Source organism: Canis aureus, chromosome 15, assembly GCF_053574225.1.
Source record: "Canis aureus isolate CA01 chromosome 15, VMU_Caureus_v.1.0, whole genome shotgun sequence".
Taxonomy (NCBI): domain Eukaryota; kingdom Metazoa; phylum Chordata; class Mammalia; order Carnivora; family Canidae; genus Canis; species Canis aureus.
This window is the reverse complement of record NC_135625.1, coordinates 59,990,338-60,013,990: the sequence shown is the minus strand read 5'-3', so window position 1 is coordinate 60,013,990 and position 23,653 is coordinate 59,990,338. Positions and strand designations below refer to the sequence as shown.

General features: G+C 44.0%; 1 protein-coding gene across 7 annotated transcripts in view; it reads left to right on the top strand.

Moving 5' to 3' along the window:
• Positions 1-23,653, top strand: part of DENND2A (DENN domain containing 2A) — a 104,305-nt gene that overhangs the window by 18,041 nt on the left and 62,611 nt on the right. For 5 of the 7 annotated variants that reach the window (XM_077850156.1, XM_077850157.1, XM_077850153.1 and 2 more), the window contains exons 2-3: positions 12,084-12,185; positions 15,571-16,740. In XM_077850156.1, coding sequence (XP_077706282.1) covers positions 12,115-12,185; positions 15,571-16,740 — 1,241 coding nt within the window. In that variant the 5' untranslated portion in view covers positions 12,084-12,114. Of the gene's footprint in view, positions 1-11,205; positions 11,344-12,083; positions 12,186-15,570; positions 16,741-23,653 lie in introns of those variants that run through there. The other 2 variants (XM_077850158.1, XM_077850155.1) reach the window with 2 other exon arrangements.

Genomic DNA, 23,653 nt, shown 5'->3' with positions numbered 1-23,653 from the left:
AGAATTTGGAGAGTTACGATTTCCTTATTCTCTCTCTTTTTAAATATTTTATTTATTTATTTTGAGAGAGAGAGCAAACATGATGGGAGGGGCAGAGGAGGAAGAGAACATCTAGCAGACATGGAGCATGGAGCCTGACATGGGGCTCAACTCAGGGCTGGATCCCAGGACCCTAAGATCATGACCTGAGCTGAAATCAGGAGTCAGAAACTTAACCAACTGATCCACCCATGCGCCCCCCATTCTGTCTCTTAAACAGTTGTGATCCTGGGCGAGTCTTTGAAACTTGATCTTCTCACCTTCAAAATGAGGATAACAATAACATGCCTGGAAAATGGTGGGAGGGAGGAGGCTTATGTATGTTATAATGTGTGTATAGTATGGAAATCAGGTGCTGCACACATGTATTTTAAGCTCTAGGGCTGCCCTAGAAAAAGAACCAGACTTGAAAACTCCATTGAAATCACAGTGGGTTCTGAGAGAAGTTGGGGCCCGGCAGGAGTTATGGCAGGCACTGCTCAGATCCTTCAGGGCCTCTTGTTAACCCCTCAAGGCTGCAGCCCCCTTGTGAAACTAGTTCTTGCCTGCTGCTGGTTTTCTGGCTCTGAGAAAAACATGGGTTATCCATAGTTGACCAGAACTACAGGCATATCAGATTTTCTTTTTTTTTTAAATAGGCTCTATGCCCAATGTGGGATGTGAACTCACTACCCTGAGACCAAGAGTCACATGCTCTACAGACTGAGCCAGTCAGGCGCCCCAAGATTTGCCTGGTGATCTTACTTGAACATCTTTGGGCTATTTGGTTATTCCAGCATCATTTATAAAAGCCCATCCTTGCCCTAGTGATTTAAGTTGCTACCTTTATCATATATAAAGTTCTATATGTAGTTGGGTCTAGGCTTTCTATTTTATTTTACCAGTCTGTTTATCTATTCTTGTGGCAGTACCACAGTGTTTTAATTATAGAGGCTTTATAGTATGTTTTAATATATGGTGGTGGCCCCCAACCTCCCTGCCCCTCCCCTGAGATACACATTCTTTTTTATTTTTCAGTGTTTTCCTAGCTCTTCTTGTATGTCTGATATTCTGGTTTTATTTTACTTTTTAAAAGATTTTATTTATTTATTCATGAGAGACTCACAGAGAGGCAGAGACACAGGCAGAGGGAGAAGCAGGCTCCATGTAGGGAAGCCGATGTGGGACTCAATCCTGGGACTCCAAGATCATGCCCTGGGCTGAAGGCGGCGCTAAACTGCTGAGCCACCTGGGCTGCCCTGGTTTTGTTTTGTTTTGTTTTATTTTATTTTATTTTAATTTTTTAAAATTTAATTTATTTATTCACGAGAGAGAGAGAGGCAGAGACACATTGAGAAGGAGAAGCAGGCTCTGGGCACGGAGCCCGATGTGGGACTTGATCCTGGGACTCCAGGATCATGCCCTGGGCGGAAGGCAGGCACCCTTACTGCTGAGCCACCCAGGCATCCCTGATATTCTGATTTTAAAGTTTTCAGTGTCTTCCTGGAAGGTCCTGGTGGAGGGTCGGGGTAGGTTGGCAGTTGAGTTGTCTTTTGGACCTGGCTGTGCTTACTTCAGTAAACTGCTTTTGGAAGATTCTGTTTTCTTTCGGATTCATGAGCACTTAACTTCTAGTGCCAGGGTAGAACTTATTTTCCCTAAGCCTCCAAAACAGCATTTTATTTTATTTACTTTATTTTTTAAAAAGATTTTATTTACTTATTTGACAATTTGACAGAGAGAGAAAGAGCACAAGCAGGGGGAGTGGGAGAGGCGAAGCAGACTACCCTCTCTGCCCCTAGCAGGAAGCCTGATGTGGGGCTTGATCCTGGGATCCTGACCTGAGCCACCCAGGCGCCCCAAAAACAGCAATGTAAAGCAGTCTTCCATTGAGAGAATATTAAAACTTGGTAAATTTGGAGAAAGAGTTTAGAAGAGTTTTCTGTAATATTCTAGCAAGTGTACTGCAAACCTGAAATCATTTCTAAGTAAAAAAATATATAAAGTCGTTATGCTTACAGTAACAAATTGGTAAAAGCTTTCAGAAAATCAACACAAATTGTGTTCACAGATTCTGTGTTGGTTCACATGTTGATTGACCCCTGAAAGGAATCCAGCCACTCAGTTCAGTGTAATCTCCTTATGGAATTGGTGCTGCTTTTCATTCAGTGGTCTGTGCTTCTTTGAGTGTTTGGTCTGGTCGGCCTGAGATTATGCAAACATCTATGCCTTTCACCCTTATACCCCAAAGGAAATTCAACCCATCCTTCAAGTTCCGATCCACAAAGGGAGCTTGCTTTCACTGTTTTGCTTATCATACTGTGTTTTGTTTGGGAGATACTTGTGTGCACCTTTCCCCTCCAGCTTTATTGAGATATAATTGACATAACATTGTGTGAGTTTAAAGTAGACAACACGATGATATAATATACATATACATTGTGAGGGTCGGTTAACACATCTATTGCCTCACACAGTTAACTTGTGTGTATATGGAGTGAGAACATTTAAGATTTACTCCCTTAGCAACTTTCAAGTGTATAATACATGTGGATCATGAACAAGAATGAAAACTCTCAGAGGGCAAATCAGTGTCTTTATTTCATATTTCTCCTGGGCTTCACTCAGCTCCCTTTGCAAAGTAGACACAACTGTTAGTTGGAAGAATGAATTATATGATTATTTTCCTCTTAGCTGTAGGTTTCCATATAATCTCTCTTTGGACCCAAAGAAACATCTGTGCTGGGAGGTGGGAGGCCAGAATATAAGTCTTGGTGGTCAGCTAAGGGAAAGGAGGTAATGAGAATACAGTGTCACTTACCTTGTCATTTAGGAGATTGCTGTGGCATAGCAAAGCAAGCAGTGGACTGGTGGGGCCAGGGGAGCTATCGGTTGTGGCTGCAAGGCAACCAAGGGCCTGCTAGGGGAGCCACAGGGCAGACCCGGATACCCACAGAAACAGCAGTCTGCACTTTCCCCATTATTTGTAAAGTTAATAATAGTGGGTGCTTATTATAGAAAATTTGGAAATCTGGTTTTTTTGTTGTTGAACTATAGAGAAGTAGAGAGAATGGGGGAAAAAAATCATCCCAAGCTTCTTACCCACTGACAACTACATTTATTACATTTATTTCCAGTAATTTCCTTACAGTTTTGAGTAGGAATAGATTCCTGCTCTTTTTTTTTTTTTTTTTACAATTATTTTATTCATATTTGACACAAGGTTTTGGATCTTGAGTCCAGCATTTTTCCCATTTAATAGTAGTCTTTTTTTCAGTTTGACTTTTTAATTTTTTTAAATAAGAGCTTTATTGAAATGTATTTCTCATACAGTACAATTCACCCACTTAAAGGGTACAGTTTAATGGTTTTTTTTTAAAAACATTTTTAAAATTTATTCATGAGAGACACAGAGGGAGAGGCAGAGAGCAGGCTCCATGCAGGGGGCCCGATGTGGGACTCATCCCAGATCCCAGGATCATGCCCGGAGCCAAAGGCAGATGCTTAATCACTGAGCTACCCAGGCGTCCCAGTTTAATGGTTTTTAGCATGTTTACAGAGTTGTGCAGCCATCACCACAATCAATTTTAGAACATTTTCACCACCTCAGAAAGAAACCCCATTCTCATTAGAAATTACTCCCATTTTTCTTTCTCTACCCACTGTTGGCCTAGGCAACCACTGATCTTCTTTCTGTCCTTACAGAATTGCAGTCGCCTTAGGGGCACCTGGGTAGCTCAGTCGGTTAAGTGTCTGCCTTTGGCTTAGGTCATGATCTCAGGGTCCTGGGATCGAGCCCCACATTGGGCTCCCTACTCACTGGGAAGTCTACTTCTCCCTCTCCCTCTGTGTGCTAGCTCGCGTTTGCTCTCTCAAATAAATAAATATGTCTTTAAAAAAAGAATTATAGTCTCCTTAAACATAATTTTTTTTTAAGATTTTTTTTTTTTTTTTTAAGTAATTTCTATACCCAATGTGGGACTCAAACTTACAACCTCAAGATCAAGAGATGCCAGTCAGGCATCTCTCTTTAAACATAATTTAATATACTCTATAATATTACATCAAATAACTATATCATAAGTTTATGTTACCATTATAATGTTTGACATTTAAATTACTTTAAAATTCGCAATGTTCGGGGATCCCTGGGTGGCTCAGCGGTTTAGCACCTGCCTTCTGCCCAGGGCATGATCCTGGAGACCCGGGATGGAGTCCCACGTCGGGCTCCCTGCATGGAGCCTGCTTCTCCCTCTGCCTGTATCTTTGCCTCTCTCTCTCTCTCTCTCTCTCTCTCTCTCTGTGTGTCTCATGAATAAATAAATAATGGATCCCTAGGTGGCGCAGCGGTTTGGCGCCTGCCTTTGGCCCAGGGCGCGATCCTGAAGACTCAGGATCGAATCCCACGTCGGGCTCCCGGTGCAGGGAGCCTGCTTCTCCCTCTGCCTGTGTCTCTGCCTCTCTCTCTCTCTCTGTGACTATCATAAATAAATAAAAATTAAAAAAATAAATAAATAAAAATAAATAAATAAATAAATAAAATCTTAAAAAAAATAAAATAAATTTGCAACGTTATAAATAATAGCCCATAAAAAAAAAAGAGAGAGACCTACAAAAAAACACTCAAGCTCCCTCCCAGCTCACTCCATTAGCAAGTGTTGCTGAAATTCAGCATGGCATAAAAGAAGTATAAAACAATTACTGGGGAGCTCCAGTGGCGCAGCGGTTTGGCGCCGCCTGCAGCCTGGGGTGTGATCCTGGAGACCAGGGATCGAGTCCCATGTCGGGCTCCCTGCATGGAGCCTGCTTCTCCCTTTGCCTGTGTCTCTACCTCTCTCTCTGTGTGTCTCTCATGAATAAATAAATAAAATCTTAAAAAAAAATTACTGATTTTGAAGAACTGAACAAAACAGACCCTGAAAATAATCAGCTAGGGTATTTTTCTACTCTAGATTAGGTAATATAAGACCATGGTGCTATTGTATAAGAAGCACCAGACTTTAAAAAAAAAAAAAAAAGAAGCACCAGACTTAGGGGACCTGGGTGACTTAGTGGGTTAAGAGTGTGTCTTCCACTCAGGTCATGACCCCAGGGTCCTGGGATCCTTCCCTACATTGGGTTGCCTCTGTCCCTGCCCCAGCTTGTGGCACATGCTCTCGCGTTCTCTTAAATAAAGACATATATATATATATATCTTAAAAAAAAACAAAAAACAAAACACCAGACTTGGGTTTTAAACCTAAACTCATTTCTGGCTCTATGGCTATGGGTTGTACAAACTTGAACAAGTGACCTAACCTAATTGAGGCTAGATCTACTTCCTCAGCAGAAAAATAGTAGGCGCATTGGCGTTGACCTCTGTTGATGTTAGAAATAAGAAGTGGTTTCTGGATCTCCCAGAACAGAGACAAAGAAGAGCAGGTTTAAGTATTTGGGATTAAAAGAAGTTAGAACCTGAGTCCTCCCAGTTTGGTGACCTATAATAAATTTTAAAAAAAAGGAAGTATACTTTTTAACTTTTTTTTTTTTATGAGGATAATAGTACTGCAATGCAGATTTATTTTTTATTTTTATTTTTTATTATTATTATTTTTTTAGTAGGCTCTATGCTCAACGTGGGGCTTGAACTCACAACCCCCACATCAAGAGTCACTCTACCAACTGAGCCAGCTGGAGCCCCTGTACTTTTTTGCTTAAAAGAAAATATATTTACCAGAATTCAGATTCTTAAGCCATATTTTTGGCAGTCTGAACATATTTCATAACTTCCATAGCTCATACTTTGATGATCTGTGCAAACTCATAATAACTTTTTCCAGAGAGGTGACACCAGTAGTTACAAGCATTCACTCATGAGGGCTGACATAAGCATTAAAACCTTATACGCACTGTAGCTTGGTGCTCGTAGGCAAGATGGCCACCGAATTGTACTTGTTCTCTTTTTACCTTCTACAAAATGGAACAGCCTAAAGGCAACATATGGAAGTATTTCTGCAGTGCAAGTGAGTGACTGAAAAAGCATGGTTTGCAAATACTGTCAAGTGAAAATGTGTTTCCATTCTATGAAGGTGGCCAAATACATCTCTGCACATAGGAATGTTCTGCAGGTGTGAAGCCTGGGTTTATGACAGTGAGAAGAATAAAAGTCTTCAGCTGCCTCTGGCCTCAGGAGCATCACAAAGTGTGGTCCGGCCTGCAGTGTTGGGCTACTCTAGCCACAGATTCCCAGTGGCTTAATTTGTCAGACAAACTGACAGATGTAGGTCAGGAAAATACTGACCAACTTGTTACAAGAAAATATTGTTAAAAAAAAAAAAAGAAAAAGAAAATATTGTTGTCAGTAACTGAATTTTCATACCAACAGAAAGTATTACAATTATTCAGATTATACTTTTGGTCCTGAGGCCTCCTTTAGAATGAAAACAAGCCTTGGTATCAAGGTATCAAAGTCCATGCGGGGACACAGCACTTGGAGCATTCACCCCTGGGTCCTAGGGACAGGAGCTACTCACTGTGTGCTGATAACTCTGCCGTCAGATGTTAGAGGTGCTCCGCCGTAGGAGCAGACAGACGTGCTGGAATAAGACCGCCTGCCAAAAGAGACGGCATAGGACAGTGTTTCTGTTGCCAACTGACGACACACGGGTAGGAAAACAAGAATGGCTTCTCAGCTCTTAGACTGCGGCATGAATTCCCTGGGGAGTTTAGAAATTCATATTCCTGGGGCCTTCTGGCAGTCTGATTCTCTGAGTCTGGGGTGGGGCCAGGACTCCTCCATTCAGCAGTGCTTCCTGCTCGCTCGCTCTTTCCTTCTTTCTTTCTTTTGTTTTTTTGGTTTTTTTTTTTTTTTTTTTTTTTGCTTTTCCTTTTTAATAACAGCTTTATTAAGATACAGTTCACATACCATAAAACTCACCCTTTTTAAAGTGTACCATCACATGCTCTTAAGCATATTCACTGGTGCAACCATCACCACTACCTAATTTAGAACATTTTCATCACCCCTCCCCACAAAACCTGTACCTATTAGCAGGTCTCTTTCCCCTACCCTGTCCCAAGCCCTGGCAACCACTAATCTGCTTTTTTTTATTATTATTAATTTCAAAGGTAGAGTTCAGTGATTCATCAGAGGCATCTATCACCCAGTGCTCATTTTTTTTTAAATATTTTATTTATTTATTGACAAGAGACACAGAGAGGCAGAGACACAGGCAGAGGGAGAAGCAGGCTCCATGCAGAAGCCTAATGTGGGACTCGATCCTGGGACTCCAGGATCACACCCTGGGCTGAAGGCAGGTGCTAAACTGCTGAGCCACCCAGGGATCTCCTCACCCAGTGCTCATTACATCCCGTGCCCTCCTCAGTGTCCATCACCCAGTCACCCCATCTCCCCCACCACTAATCTGAATTCTGTCTCTTTTGTGTTGCCTGTCCTACACATTTCATATAACTGGAATCATATCAGATGGGTGGTCTTTTGTCACTGTTTTTTTTTTTTTTTTTTTACAGATTTTATTTATCTATTTGACAGAGTGAGAACACAAACAGGGGGAGTGGCAGGCAGAGGGAGAGGGAGAAGCAGGCTCCCAACTGAGCAGGGAGCCTGATGCAGGGCTCAGGGCTCGATCGCAGTACCCCAGGATCATGACCTGAGCCAAAGGCAGACACTTAACTGACTGAGCCACCCAGGCACCCCTAGCATGGTGTTTTCAAGGTTCACCCACGGCATAGCATGTGTGAGTCCTTCATTCCTTCATATGGCCGAATAATATTCCACTCTAAGTCTAGACCACATGTTTATCCAGTCATCTGTTGACAGATATGGTAAATACAAGAAAATGGTATGTGTTTGTTTCTTCAGTAGAACCCTACTTGAACACTCTTATTTTTTTTTAATTTTTATTTATTTATGATAGTCACATAGAGAGAGAGAGAGAGGCAGAGACAGAGGCAGAGGGAGAAGCAGGCTCCATGCACCGGGAGCCCAATGTGGGATTCGATCCCAGGTCTCCAGGATCGCGCCCTGGGCCAAAGGCAGGCGCCAAACCACTGCAACACCCAGGGATCCTGAACACTCTTATTTGATGGAGGAATCTTCTGGGCTCAAGAGCAGAACTCCTAGAAACAGGAAGACTTTGGTGGTCATCAGCAGAAAAATCATTACTTTGCACCACCACAGTCTTTGCCTAGAGTGGTGCTCTGAGGACCTGGTTTCTGGTGGTGGTGTGTGGTGTTTTTGTGCAGGTGTGGTTTAAGCATTTGGTTCAAGAATGCAGGCCCCAATTCTGCCAAAATGGCCCCCTGGGTGCTGTTCTGAGGCTGTGCATAGCCTTTGGCTTCTCTTGTTCCTCACCTGCTTCAGTCTTCCATCTTCTTCCAAATGTGAAAAAATTTGGTTTGCTTTTGAAAATACGAAAAAAAAAAAAAAAAGCTTTTATGTAAAATACTAGAGTAATCCATTTAAAAAAATTTTTTTTAACTGTCTTGTTTGAAGAAGACGAGACTGAAGCATCCAGAGGCAGGGAGTGAGCTTCACAGAGCAGCTAGACACCGCCAGAGCTGTGTGGTTGTGACTGTGCTGTTTTTCTTCCTTCTCAACATAGTTGCTGAAAACAAACACCTTCCATTTATGCTTGCTGTGAAGAAGAATGCTCAGTTGAGAAAAATAACTATTTTTGTTCTACAGTAATTGTGGTGGCTTCTTCTCAATTTTGTGTGTGCTGTTTATAAGCTGATAAAAATAACAGTTATTAGAATCATTAAAGCTGACAACTTAGAGCTTTATCTACAACACAAGGAAAAACCATTTAAAATTGAGTTTTACTAGTATGCATCATTTGTGATATAAATTGTAGTTTTTCACTTAGTATGTCAAATGTGACCATTTTATAAATCAAATGAACATAATGTGTATTTACCTATATTCCAGAATTAACATACCAACCTTGGAGCAGTAAAGAGCCCTGGAAAATTATAATTGTGTGTGTTTTATTCCTCATTCCATTTCCTTCCCCTGCCCAAATTTCTTATTTTTATTTTCATTGAAAATGCATATAATGTATTTTTTTAAAGATTTTATTTATTTATTTATTCGTGAGAGACCCAGAGACACAGGCAGAGACACAGGCAGAGGGAGCAGCAGGCTCCATGCAGGAGGGAGCCTGACGTGGGACTCGATCTGGGGACTCCAGGATCATGCTCTGGGCTGAAGGCAGGCGCTAAACTGCTGAGCCACCCAGCCATCTCTGATTTACCATATTTAAATGCAGCTTCCAGGCCAGTGTCCAGACAGTGGGTTTTGGCACGTTGGAGTGGTGCCCAAGGATCTACCTGTCTGTCCAGGTCCCCCCCCGCCCCCCCCATCCATCTGGACTGGAACAGATTCCCAATGGACCACACTTGGGGAAGTAGCTCCATCTTGCAATCCCAAACCTCCAAAGTGATGGCGAAGTTATGGTAATGTAAGTGACAGGGTACTTCCAATCAGCAAATTAGGCTTGGCTTGTCACCTAATTAATGACTCTTAAACATCACAGATGAAAAGGGAAGGGTCGTGGTTTTGTGGGGCCAGCATTTTCTGTTCCTCTGTGGTTAAGAGGGGCACCTGGGTGGTGTTCAGTAGGTTTTCTGTTCCTCTCTGAATTTGGAAATGCTCGCGGGCTGATTGCTGCGTGGCAGGGGGTTCCCTGAAGCCCACTTGAATTTACTTCTCAGATTTGGGCATCGGCTATTTCTCTAGAGACTGTGGTTTTAGGACTTAAAGTTATTAGAGTCTGATGGGGATCGAGTTCACTTAGTACCATATTGTTGAAGTGCTTCTTATGACCTTCAACTTTAGAGTCCTTACATGGTCCTCCATGCGTGAGACACAATGGCCTTTGTCCCTTTTGGAAAAGCTCTGGCTTTCTGGAAAGTATAGGGAAATTGTTCTCTTTTGGGGAAAGCCGGATGCCAGGGCTGCTAGTGCCCCAAGTACAATCCTGGGTGTTCCCCTGAAGGCAGATGCCGTGTTTTGCTCATCCTTGAGGCCACAGTGCATCCTGCACAGAGCCTGGCATCTGGTCATAATGCCAGGGAGAGAGGTACACCTGCTTGAGAGAAGGTGGGTGCAGAAAGTTGCTGCTAACGCAGGACAAGGCTGCATCCCTGTGGTTGGTTGGTCTGTGTTGGATGCAGAGCACAGGCATGAGAGGGGCGGTGGGGAGTGGCCATATCCTTGACATCCAGCAGGGCTCTCTGCCAGATGCAGGACAGAAGGGCAGTGTCTTTCAGTCCAGCCAAATGGAGAGGCTCCAGAAGCTTTTTTTTTTTTTTTTAATTTGTATTATTGAAGTGTAGTTGATCAGAAGCTTTGTGGAACGTTATGAGAGGGGCAGTGAATTCCTTCCTGTTCTGCAAGGCCCTTCAGGGCTCGCTTCTATAACGGGAGGGGAGAGCACTGGACCTGACTTCTTTACAGAGCTGGGCTTGCTTTCAGCACTGCCATACCCCAAAATGTAGGGTGCCATGTGACTGGGTAAGGGGCAGCTGAGCTCCATGAACAGACTTAAGCTCTGTCGCTCTCCCCAAACTCACCCCTTCTTGGACCAGTCTCTTCCCTTCCTGTCTTTTCAGCTCAGCAGTCCCATCCTCCCTTCTTTTTTTTTTTTTTTTTTTTATAATTTTCTTTTCTTTTCTTTTTTTTTTTTTTTTTAATTTTTTATGATAGGCACACAGTGAGAGAGAGAGGCAGAGGGAGAAGCAGGCTCCACGCACTGGGAGCCCGACGTGGGATTTGATCCCGGGTCTCCGGGATCACGCCCTGGGCCAAAGGCAGGCGCCAGACCGCTGCGCCACTCAGGGATCCCCCATCTCCCTTCTTTTTAACTTGTTACTACACACGCTCACTCTCCTTTTCTTTTTCTCTTCCTGCTTCTGGCCTCCCTCTCCTTGTTCCCAGGAGTTATATGCATGGCTTGAAGCCCAACCCTTTGATTTCTTGCAGGAAGGAGATGCCCAGACCAGGTGTTTGGGCAGCTACTCTGTCACCTGGCAGGAAAACTCTCCTGGGAGAGGGGATGGGAATCTTGGAACTTGAGAGGGATTCAAGAGAGGGATTCAAGAGAGGGATTCCGTGGAGTGTTAGTGGAAAAGAAATGTGAATCGCCAGCACCTCAGTACTCCTTGAACCTCTAGTCAAAGAGTTACCTGGTCCCCATCAAGAGGGACTAGTCACACGGCGTTCATACTTTACAGAAGACTTGCATTGCCCATCCGGTTGGCATTCTCCAACGGGTCTCACCTTCCTAGTCACATCCACCCGAGCAATGGCCATTTGTCCTCATGGTGAGAGACACAGAGGGGCCTTGCTATTAAAATCATACATTTTAATCAGCTACTTCAGTTAATTTGAATGTCAGGCACGGGCGTGTCGTAAAACCACTACTGCGGCCGAGGCAGCTGCTTTGGCATCTGCATGGTCATTATTTGTCAGCTTTGAGGTGCCCCATGGGATTCCTGGGTTTGCCAGAACCACCTGGTTTTTCCTAGACCAGACAGATGACCTAGTGCCTACACCTTTCCTCCCCTGGGTGTACAGCCCCTCGGAGAGGTTCTTTGTGCAGGGCTCCAAAGCCAAGGACAAGATGCATCCATGCCTGCCATGAGGGCCTGCGCAGGAGTACCTCTGTGTAGATGTTCCTGCTTTGGCAGGTGGTTTATTTCTTGTTTCCAGTAAAGGAACAACTCATGTCTTCTTTGGGGACTGTTACCTCCTCATGGGTTCTTAGAAAGCCTGAAAAAGGGTCAGGTTGTGCTGGTATTTCTCTTTTGCTCTCACATACTTGTGTGTGCACACACGAGATTGGCACAGGGTCTGAATGAGAAGAAGTTGTTATGGCGTGTGAATTCAGGAGGAATCTCAGGATTCTGTGCCCTGGCCCCCTCTCCTGGGTCAGGGGTTCTGAAGGGTATGTGCCAGTCACCTGCGCTGCCCCCAGGTGGACTCTCTCAGGGATATATAGTTTGGAGTGTAGGCCCCAGATTTGCTGTCATGACTCACTGAGGGTGCACCCCTCTTCCCCCAGGCGCCTTGGAGCTCCTTCTGCTGCTGACGTGATGACTGTGCGCAGGCCGGCCCAGAGCAGCCCCAGCCTGAGTGAAACCCTGAGCTCCAGACTCGCTGACAAGTAAGAGCTTTCTCCCCAGAGAGTGTACAAGTTGGCCCAGGTTCTCCACCTCCTTACTTTCTCTGCAACCCCCTCCCAGTCTCCACTCTGATCCCACTTCTTTGGACTGAGGATGGATTCTTTTCCGAGTCATCGAGATGCACCTCCCAGAAGTCATCCCCACGTGCTGCAGAACCTGAGACCACAGGGGTCGATGGAAGGTCTGCGTAGAGTGCAGTTGTTGAGAAGATGGGCCCATGGCAGCTTCAGGCCCTCTTCCCATTCCAGCCCAGGATTTATTTTCTAATGACTAGGATGCGTGGGTCTTTTAATTATCCTTGAGCCTTAAATCTGTACCACTGCATCTGTCTGCAAAGCCAGCTTTGCCTGTCCTGTCTCAGCAGTGCTGTTTTCTCCCACACTCTGCAGTGGACTTGGCAGTCACAGCTCTGCACCCCAGCCCTTGGTCCCTCTTGGGGCCGGAGCGTCCTGTAAACAGGACCTGGAAAAACCTTTGAGTGCAGCAACTGTATGGAGAGGGCACTCTGCGTCTGATTTCACATGAGCTTCATAAATCCGTGGACTTTAAGCAAGCCATCCTTCCCTTACAGTTTTCACACAGGGCCTCCATGGTTGTGAGGTCACCCCAGATGTCTGGGATATTAGACAGCAATTGTAATCATTGCAGTAAGACTCCTTGCCATTTAGTAATACAAGAATTATAATATGTGTTGTACTCTGGGAACATTACATATATTGACTCATCCACTCATGCATTTTATGTGTTTATTGACTACCTACTGTGTACTAGGCACAGCAAACAAGAAAAATTTGGTCTTGGCAAGTTCCAGTCCAGAGAAAGGAAAGAGTTCTTATTTATCTATTTTTTTTAGAGGGTTGAGGGCCAGAGGAAGAGGGAGAGAGAGAATCTTGAGCAGGCTCAATGCTCAGTGAAGAGGCCATTGTGGCACTCAGTCTCAGGACCCTGAGATCATGACCTGAGCTGAAATTAAGGATTTGGCCCCTAACTGACTGAGCTACACAGGCTCCCTAAGAGTTCTTATTTTAAAATGAAAAAACATGGAGCCAAGATTCAAACTGAGGTCCCTCTGACTTGAAAGCTGTATTTATCTGCTGTCAGAATTGTTTAACAGTACACAGGACAACTGGGTGGCTCAGTTGGTTAAGTGACTCGTGATTTTGGCTCAGGTCATGATCTCATGGGTCATCAAGCCCCACATGGAGATTCTTACTCAGTGGGAGTCTGCTTAAGATTCTCGCTCTTCTTCTGCCCTTCTCCCCTCTTGCACCACACTCTGTCTCTAAAATAAATAGATCTTTAAAAAAAAACCCAAGACATATGATATTTATGATTATTATTATATCATCTATTGTCATTAAGCATGAACTAATGTAAATTGTAGTTTTATGGTGTCTGTCCTGTCTCTTCATCTTGCTTCTAGCACTGTGAGAATGAGGGCTTTACCTTCTGCTGTTTGCACTCTCAGTGAAATATCAACAAACTGATCTGCTTCTGCTTCTGACTAAAATCTGAATTCATTTTAATGTCCTCAGTGGTGACAGGACAATTAAAAAATGTGTTTCTCTTTTGTAAGCCCTCTGTTATGCATGTTAATTGTTTATTTAAATAAGGAATTCTGCTTTGATAACCATATTTAAAATAGGAAGATGTATTTGCATATTCACAAGTTTCTAATTTATGCTGTGCAACCACAAATAGCGACACAATTTGCGTGTTAATGTCCCAGTGGAGTGAGAAGTCTTTATGTAAACAATTATTAGTCTTCAGAACAGAAAGCTAAATAGTAACAGGATGCATGAAATTGCTAATTATTTATCCCTCACTGTGAACCTTAACTGGAATTTCAGAATTCCCACATAGTCAGATCTGTATATTCAAAAAATGTGCATCATGAACTTGGTCCGTGTGTCCTTGCTAATCTTGGCACGTCCAAGGTCACTCTGCTTAGTTATGACCTTTGCTGATGGAAGAATGTTTTGCATTCAAAACCACAGATACTCCCATTCTCATTAGACTAGCTTAAAAATGTTTTTCTGGTTTTCTTTCAAAAGAACTTTTAACATCTTCAGGGCACTGACTAATCTAAAATCACATTTGGAGGCACATCTCCCCACATGTACATTCTAGGCCAGAACTTTCAGCGATGATGGAAATATTCTTTTGCTCCATCCAATGTGGATGTCACATGTGGCTAATGAGTACCATGTTCTACTACTCTGCCATTGTTCTGGATGCTGGGATTGCAGCAGTGGCCCAAATAGGCCAAAATTCAAAGTAATCCAACAAAAAGGAGCAATCCCTGTCCACATAGAGAAACCAGTCTCATAGGGCTTATATTCTAAAGGAGGTCCAGTTCAAATGTAGCCAATAATTGTGGCTTTCCTATTCAAGTCAGGACAACTTCTCAAGCCCAGAATTTGCAAAACGTTTATGACTTACAGCCTTATTCTAATTTTTAAGTAGTCCTCACAAAGACCCATCTGTTGATTCCAGAAGCAGAGGATATCTGGACTCTGTAAGCTCTTACCTCAGGAAGTGTTCCCTATTTTCATCAGGGAAACAAGCTAACAATAATTATAATAATTTTTATTATATACTCACTACATGCTAGATGCTTAATGTGGTCTGCTTTATTAAATGTTTTTGGCTACTCTGGTAGATATGTATTATTATTATTCCTGTATCACAGATGAGGACGCTTAGGTTTAGAGAAGTGACGCAGCTTATCCAAGGTCACACAGCTGGTCAGTGTTTGACCTAGGCTTTAAACTCAGGTTTAGGGCAACCTGGGTGGCTCAGGGGTTTAGCACCGCCTTCAGCCCAGGGTGTGATCCTGGAGTCCCGGGATCGAGTCCCACGTCAGGCTCCCTGCATAGAGCCTGCTTCTCCCCCGGCCTGTGTCTCTGCCTCTCTCTCTCTGTATTCTCATGAATAAATAAAATCTTTTTAAAAATAAAAATAAAAAAAATAAACTCAGGCTTACTGCATTCCTAAATCTGGTAGTTCCTCTCATTCCACAATATTGTCTTCCCAAGAAAAGCAAAGTGATTTTCTTTTAAAGATTTTATTTATTCACGAGTGACAGAGAATGAGAGAGGCAGACCGAAAAGCAGTCTCCCTGCAAGGAGCCTGATGTGGGACTCCATCCCAGGACTCCAGGATCACGACCTGAACTGAAGGCAGAAACTCAACCACTGAGCCACCCAGGTGCTCCCACAAAGTGATTTCTTAAAGCGGTAGTTTCAATGTTTGAGACTTAAACTAGCATATAACATTTATGTCTAATTTCTAGTCAGTCTCTATGACCAGTTGAGAACAATGACCGAAAGAGTCCATCACCCAATGTTTGTCTTTCTTGTTCAGGGTCAAGGTGGAAGGTCCAAAGGCTGGCGAAGACCCTCGAAGGCTGCCATTTAGGTCCCCCATTCCTTTCCCAGAGACTTATCAGGATTCACCCCCCAGAAGAAGCTTTTTGGAAAGTCTCAATAACCTGATGCTAGAGTCAAAAGTGGACTGTTTTCAGCAGAACATGTTCAGTTCAAATATGATTATCAGCGACCCAGCTTCAGATCTCAGCATTAAAGAAGCCAACAAGGCTGGCAAGAGGCAGCTCAGTGGTGTTCAGAACCCTTGCCCTCCTGCCCAAGGCGGAGCTCGGCACAAGCCCCTCAGCATAAAGGACAAGATATCTGAATGGGAAGGAAAGAGGGAGTTGCCCACTCCTACTCTTGCACCTGGCAGGAAAGCAGATGGGCCAGAGGACTACCTGACATCCTGTGTAATGGGGAGGAGAAGCAGTGATGGTGTGAGAGCGTGGGTCACAGAGGTTCAGGATGGAACCAGGCCGGAAACAGAGAGCAAGGAGAATGAGAGGAATAAAGGGGTCGTGAAAGTTGGGGGTCAGGATGCAGAGCCGAGGCAAGACCTCAGCCAGCCAGCTGGGCAGCTAGCTCCTGGCTTGGGCAGAGGCCGAGAGCCCAGGCTGGGCAAACAGCGCTTTCCGAACGATAGCCTCTCTGTGCTGAGGCAGGTCAAGAAACTGGAGCAGGCTCTGAAGGATGGGTCAGCAGGGTTGGATCCCCAGTTACCAGGGACCTGTTATTCCCCACACTGCCTGCCAGACAAGGCTGAGGAGGGGCCTGTCCTTCCTGAGAACCGTGGGGGCAGGCGTGGCTCTGAATTCAGGTCCCACCACTGGGACCTGGAGGCCAGGGATCCCACCTCTGAGGCTGCAGAGGAAAGGAAAGGGTCCTGCTGGAGGCCCTGCGATCAGAGCCTGGAGGGTATGGACAGGGGCTCAGAGAACTCCTCCACGAAACCCTTTATCAACCCCCTGCCCAAACCTCGGAGAACGTTCAAACACGATGGAGAAGGGGACAAGGACGGGAACCCAGGCATCAGCTTCCCAAAGGATAGAAGGCATCTGCCTCCTCTGCCTTCTCTACCTCCCCCGCCCCTGCCCTCCTCTCCCCCACCCTCCTCCGTGAATAGAAGACTGTGGACCGGGAGACCGAAACCCAGTGCTGACCACAGGTAGGTGACTGCTGACTGTCTGCTCCAGTAGCTGATGCTGCATCGTAGCTGCTCTCAGACGAACTATTGGTTTTATCAAATGGACGGATCTTGTAGTTAGTTGAGACTCTTCATAGCCTGGGACAGTTTATTGATGAAAGCTGGAGATGTGATAAGTGATACAAAATGAGTATTTGCTTTGAAAAATTACCTTTTGGATGTGATAAGTACCTCTATTTCTGACGCTAACCTAGAGCTAAACCAAAAACTTGGGTTAACTCTGACAGTCAACTAACTGGTGCTAATTGACACTCATCCTGCCACTATGATCCCCAACTAGGACATGCTGCTTTGAATCCACCTGTCTCACACAGCCTGGGTCTACCTTGGCCCTGCCACAGTCTATCCATATGACCTTGAGCAAGTTGTTCGACCTCCCAAAGCCTCTATTTCCTCATTTGTACATAAAGATGCACTCCCTAAATATTTTATAATGTTAAAATAGTATGTTGGTAAAGCATGCGAACGCTGGAATATCAAATCTGTGCTTTGGAAAACCATTTCCTTTCTGCTTCGACAACTAAATTTCTAGCCCATTTCTGTGATGCACTAATTGATACCTGCTGATCTGGAAACCAGCCACAGACCAAAACTCAAAACTGTGTCTCTAGTATGGTCACCAATTCTGCACCCTCTGTTTTTCCTTTGACTCACTGCAGTTGGGCTTTTGCCACTTGTCCTGAACTTGCTCTTGACCCAAGGCCACCTGTGACCCCCCAATCTCACTAAATCCAAGTGCCAGTTTTCTGTTCTGTTCTTATGTGACATCTCTTGGCCTTGGAGGAACACTTCACTCCCTGACCCACTGCAGTCACTGGACTTCTAGGTCATCTGCTTTCCTGGGGGTCCTGCTTCACATCTTGCTCCTGTTCCATCCTCCTCTCCCTATGAGTGTCAGAATAACACCCCCCAACACACCATCCTGGCATCAGAGCAGGCACCTCTCTCCTCCATCTACTCTCACTCCCTAAATGATCTCATTCATTCCCGTGGCTTTATTTTTTTGTTTTTGGGTTTTTAAAAAGATTTTATTTATTCATGAGACACACACACACACACACACACACACACACAGAGGAAAAGAGAGAGGCAGAGACACAGGCAATGGGAGAAGCAGGCTCGCTGCAAGGAGCCCATGTGGAACTTGATCCCGGAACTCCAGGATCATGTCCTGAGCCAAAAGTCAGACACTCTACCACTGAGCCACCCAGGCATCCCTTACTACGAGTTTGGTTTTTCTAAAGATTTTATTTATTCATGAGAGACACAGAGATAGAGAGAGGCAGAGACACAGGCAGAGGGAGAAGCAGGCTCCATGCAGGGAGCCCGACATGGGACTCGATCCTGGGTCTCCAGGATCAGGCCCTGTGCTGAAGGCGGCGCTAAACCACTGAGCCACCCGGGCTGCCCATCCTTACTAAGAGTTTTAAAAATTAGTATTGATGGGATCCCTGGGTGGCACAGCGGTTTGGCGCCTGCCTTTGGCCCAGGGCGCGATCCTGGAGACCTGGGATCGAATCCCACGTCGAGCTCCCGGTGCATGGAGCCTGCTTCTCCCTCTGCCTATGTTTCTGCCTCTCTCTCTCTCTGTGTGACTATCATACATAAATAAAAATTTTTTAAAAATTTAAAAAATAAATAAATAAATAAAAATTAGGATTGAATGTTAGATTTTGTGAAGTTGCTTTTCAATAAGCTTTTTTTATTTTTTTAAGATTTTATTTATTCATGAGAGAGAGAGAGAGAGAGAGGCAGAGACACAGGCAGAGGGAGAAGCAGGCTCCATGCAGGGATCCCGATAAAGGACTCGACCCCGGACTCCAGGATCACGCCCTGGGCCAAAGGCAGGCACTAAACCACTGAGCCACCCAGGGATCCCCTTCAGTAAGCCTTGTATGATCGTATCATTCCTATCTTTTGAGCTATGAATAATGACTTTATATCCTAATATTAACCCATTCTTACATTTTGGGAATGAACTCCCATTTGGTCCTGGTTTGTTACTCTTTTAAGATACTGCAGAATTCTGTTTGCTAATATTTTATTTAAGATTTTTGTGTCTAGGGGATCCCTGGGTGGCTCAGCAGTTTGGCGCCTGCCTTTGGCCCAGGGCGTGATCCTGGAGTCCCAGGATCGAGTCCCGCGTCAGGCTCCCTGCATGGAGCCTGCTTCTCCCTCCTCCTGTGTCTCTGCCTCTCTCTCTCTCTCTCTATGTCTATCATAAATAAATAAATCTTTAAAAATAAATAAATAATTAATTAATTTTTAAAAAAAGATTTTTGTGTCCAGGGACACCTGGGTGGCTCAGCAATTGAGTGTCTTGACTTTGGCTCAGGATGTGATCCTGGGGTCCTGGGATCGAGTCCCACGTCAGGCTCCCTGCATGGAGCCTGCTTCTCCCTCTGCCTGTGTCTCTGCCTCTCTCTGAGTCTTTCATGAATAAATAAATAAAATTTTTGGAAAAAATACTTCTGTGTCCATATTCCAGAAATGGGACTGATCTTTACTTGGCTTTTATTGTACTGTCTTTACCAGGCCTCGGTAGCAGTGGTGTGTAGGGTCTATGGAAGAATTTAGAGGCTTCATTATGTTCTGAGAAAGCTTGTATCCATCTGCAGTCTAAATCCTTTCCCAAACCAGTGCCAAAGCCTAGGTGCCTAAGTACTGGGATGACCTTTCTGCTCATGACCCCCATGTGTCATGATGGCAGTTCTTCCATGCCATTTCTGCACTGTTTTTCCAGGAAGGCCCCTCTCATAGGGGCGGGTTGGTTCTGGAAAATCAGTCTTTCCTGTGTCATTGCTGGGCAGACAGATTAACCTGGTGAACAGTTATTCCCATTATCTTTTCTCTCGTAGCTACCATCTGCTCTTTGCAGTCTTCCAGCATTCTCTTTAAAACCAGCTAAAGTTACTTAGTTTTCAGTCCAAAGATGAAATTTTTCTTGGCTGGTTTGAATATGGTTGCATCAGCTGTGTTTTAAGAATTTTGGCTTTGGATTTTTCCTTTTGTTTAAAATAGTACAATGGGGGTGATTAGGGCAAGATGTTCACTTTCTACTTAAAAAAAATAATAAAGTGTACTTTTTATTGTGCTCCTATCTCTTAACAAAAAGAAGAGGCTCAACTCAGAATTTGGCAGACTTACCGCCCTCTCTGAGGCAGGAGAGCCAAGCCAAGGCTGAAGAAAGAAAATGATTAAGGATTTAGAGGTTGGGAGGGTTTAGAATTACATGGCCAGGCTGCACACTTCAGAGAACGTATTCAGCTTATTTTCATAGGCCGATGAGTCCACTTCTGCAGGAGCCAAACCAGTGGACTCAGATTTTCAGTTTGAGAAAATGTCTTCTTTCTCTTTTCCTTCTCTTCCCTTTTTCTGTGTTCTCTTCTCTTCCTCGTTTCATCCCTTTCTCTTTTCTTCATTTCTCTAAAGCTCCAGGAAATTAAATTTAAGGACTTGTGCCTTCGATCCTAAAATGGGAAATGAGAAACCCTTAAATGCCAGGAAATTCCAAAGATAAGGTCCCTACAGCAGCACTTGGTTGTGTATGTTCTGTGGCATGCATTGAATAACTCTGGCAGGAATGCCTTAAGGCCAATATTTAACAAGGAAAGTTGCAACTTTGTAAGTGTAAGCAGTGTCCTGAATTCCCATGTATCTATATGCCCCAAATGTTTGAACTGGAATGCAGATTTTTAATTTTAGTTTAAGTTGATCCTATGACAGTTTTTATATCTTTATGAAACCAAATAACAATGTTGACCAGAATTTCAGCTTTTCAACTGATTATTTTGGCATTGTATGGATTCAGCCTTTTCTTGGAGCTTTAGCGTACAACTTGCAACTTTTGGAGAATGTGAAATCTTGGTCATTATATAGCTGCCAAATCACATGCCTGCTATTATTGATTCAATAATTTCTATCTTCTGTAGGACTGACAGGGATCCCCAGAGTCATCTGGCAGACAGCAACCCTCCGCTATTACCCACTTAGTGGCTAGGTTAACTTACCAGCCACGCTGCAGTCTGTCCCTGTCATTATGAGTCTGTCCCAGTCAACGTGATGTGAGGCGACTCTAACTGCCATGTCTAAAAACAGAGTGTTTAGGGGGCGCCTGGGTGACTCAGTCAGTTAAATGTCCTAATCTTGGTTTCAGCTCAGGTCATGATCTCAGGGTCATGGGATTGAGCCCTGTGTGGGGCTCTATGCTCAGCAGGAAGTTGCTTGAGATTCTCTCCCTCTCTCTCTCTCTCCTTCTGCCCCTCCCTTCCTCTCTCTCTCTCAGATAAATAAATATTAAAAAAAAAAAAACTCGAGTGCTTAAAATCTTCAAAGGGGAAAATTGTTAGATTAATTTAAGATTTTTGTGTCCAGGGACTACTGGGTAACTCAGTGGTTGAGCATCTGCCTTTGGCTCAGGATGTGATCCCAGACTCCTGGGATCGAGTCCCACATCAGGCAGGAATGCCTTAGAGACTTAGAGCAAAAGATACCTGAAAGCATTAGAAAATTTTAATTTTGTAAGTTCATTTATTTTAATGGTGGTTGCATTAGAAAACAAAGAGCTGAGAATAGAGGACAGTTGTTATTCTACAATAGAGCAGTGACTATCATGTCTTCTTTCCCATTGGAAGTGGAAATGGTTAGATGTTAGACATAATTGTGGATAGAGATAGTTTTTCTTCTGACATTTCTGTTTGTGATTCAGGATAGAGATAAGCAGAAACCCCTGAGTAGGAGTAGCAATCAAAGGAGGGGGGTCACCAATAAGAGTGTGAGCTGAGCTAACATAAGCATTCTCCCTCTTGGCCCCCTACTCTGATCACCTGGTGGCATGAATGCCCTTCCTGAGGGTGTGGTGGGACATGGGAAAGAGCTGCGTGTGGTCACTGGGGATGGAGGTAAGAAGAGAGTCTGTGGCAGCTCAAGGTGGATGAGGAAATTAGAGGATGGTTTTTACAGTTTCTAGCCTATCTGAGTGGTGTTTTAAGTGGTAGCTAGGTCCCAGGGATCCCCCAGAAATAGGAAGTTTAGAATCTAAAAAAGAAAAACCAAAAAAATAAAATAAAATAAAATAAAATAAAATAAAATAAAATAAAATAAAATAAAATAAAATAAAATATAAAATAAAATAAAATAAAATAAAATAAAATAAAATAAAATAAAATAAAAATAAAAAACCTTGGGAAACGCCTACAGCCCAGCTAGAGGGAGAAGACCAGGAAGAAGGCTACCAGTGAAGGCACAGGAAGTTGTCTGAGAGGGGAAGTAGCAGGCAGGCAGCCTTGCACTCAGTTCCTCAAACCCTGGTGGGGACCTGCGTGCCTGTGTTTGCAATCCTTTGCTGAACTAATACTTCCGTAAAATACAATAGAAAAGAATGGCTAGAGAAATGACATGAAAAAGACAGCATTCTACAAGCTTCGGTTGTCTTTTAAAAATTTATTCGGAAAAAAAAAAAAAAAGAATTATTCTGCCAAATTGCTTTAAAAGTTTCCCTACACAGGGACAGCTGGCTGATTCAGTCTGTAGAGCATGCGACTCTTGATCTTGGGGTGGTGAGTTCAAGCCCCATGTTGAGTATAGAGATTGCTTTAAAAAAAAAAAAAAAAAGAGAGAGAGAGAGAGCACAGCCCGGGTGACTCAGCGGTTTAGCGCAGCCTTCAGCCCAGGGCGTGATCCTGGAGACCCAGGATCGAGTCCCACGTCGGGCTCCCTGCATGGAGCCTGCTTCTCCCTCTGCCTGTGTCTCTGTCTCTCTCTCTGTATCTCTCTGTGTCTCTCATGAATAAATAAATAAAATATTTTTTAAAAAAAGAAATTTTTAGAAAGTTTCTAAACACGTATTCTCAATTTCTTTTTTTCTTTTTTTTATTTTAATAAATTAATTTTTTATTGGTGTTCAATTTACCAACATACAGAATAACACCCAGTGCTCATCCCGTCAAGTGTCTCCCTCAGTGCCCGTCACCCACTCACCCCCACCCCCCGCCCTCCTCCCCTTCCACCACCCCTAGTTCGTTTCCCAGAGTTAGGAGTCTTTATGTTCTGTCTCCCTTTCTGATATTTCCCACACATTTCTTCTCCCTTCCCTTGTATTCCCTTTCACTATTATTTATATTCCCCAAATGAATGAGAACATACACTGTTTGTCCTTCTCCGATTGACTTACTTCACTCAGCATAATACCCTCCAGTTCCATCCACGTTGAAGCAAATGGTGGGTATTTGTCATTTCTAATGGCTGAGGAATATTCCATTGTACACATAAACCACATCTTCTTTATCCATTCATCTTTCGATGGACACCGAGGCTCCTTCCACAGTTTGGCTATTGTGGACATTGCTGCTAGAAACATCGGGGTGCAGGTGTCCCGGCGTTTCATTGCATCTGAATCTTTGGGTCTTAGGGCAGGTCTATTTTTAACTCTTTGAGGAACCTCCACACAGTTATTCTCAATTTCTATACCTATCTCACTGGCACACCAGCCCTGGCCCACAGATTGCACCTTGAGCACTGCTCCCTGATGCTGTGGAAACCAAGTGGCCTCGTGTAAAGAAAGGCCCCAGGAAGTAGTTAGGGTTTACAGGAAACTAACTGGTGACCTTCAGGGAGCAGTTTCAGAAAAGGGATGTAAGCAGGTGCCAGGGTGGGAAGATAAAGGGAAATAAAACCAGTGAGCTCTAGTAAAGGAGTAGTCAGACTGCGCCAGCTGTTCCCTCCTCTGCCCAGCCCACCAACCCATGCCAGTTTAAAATTGTTGGCAAAGAAGGTGACAAATCACAGAACCACAGCGGTCTTTTCTTTCAATGAAAATTTCTAGAGGAAACCCATGCATGTTTAAAGGGGGAAAGAGGCTTGACTAGAGGGAAAG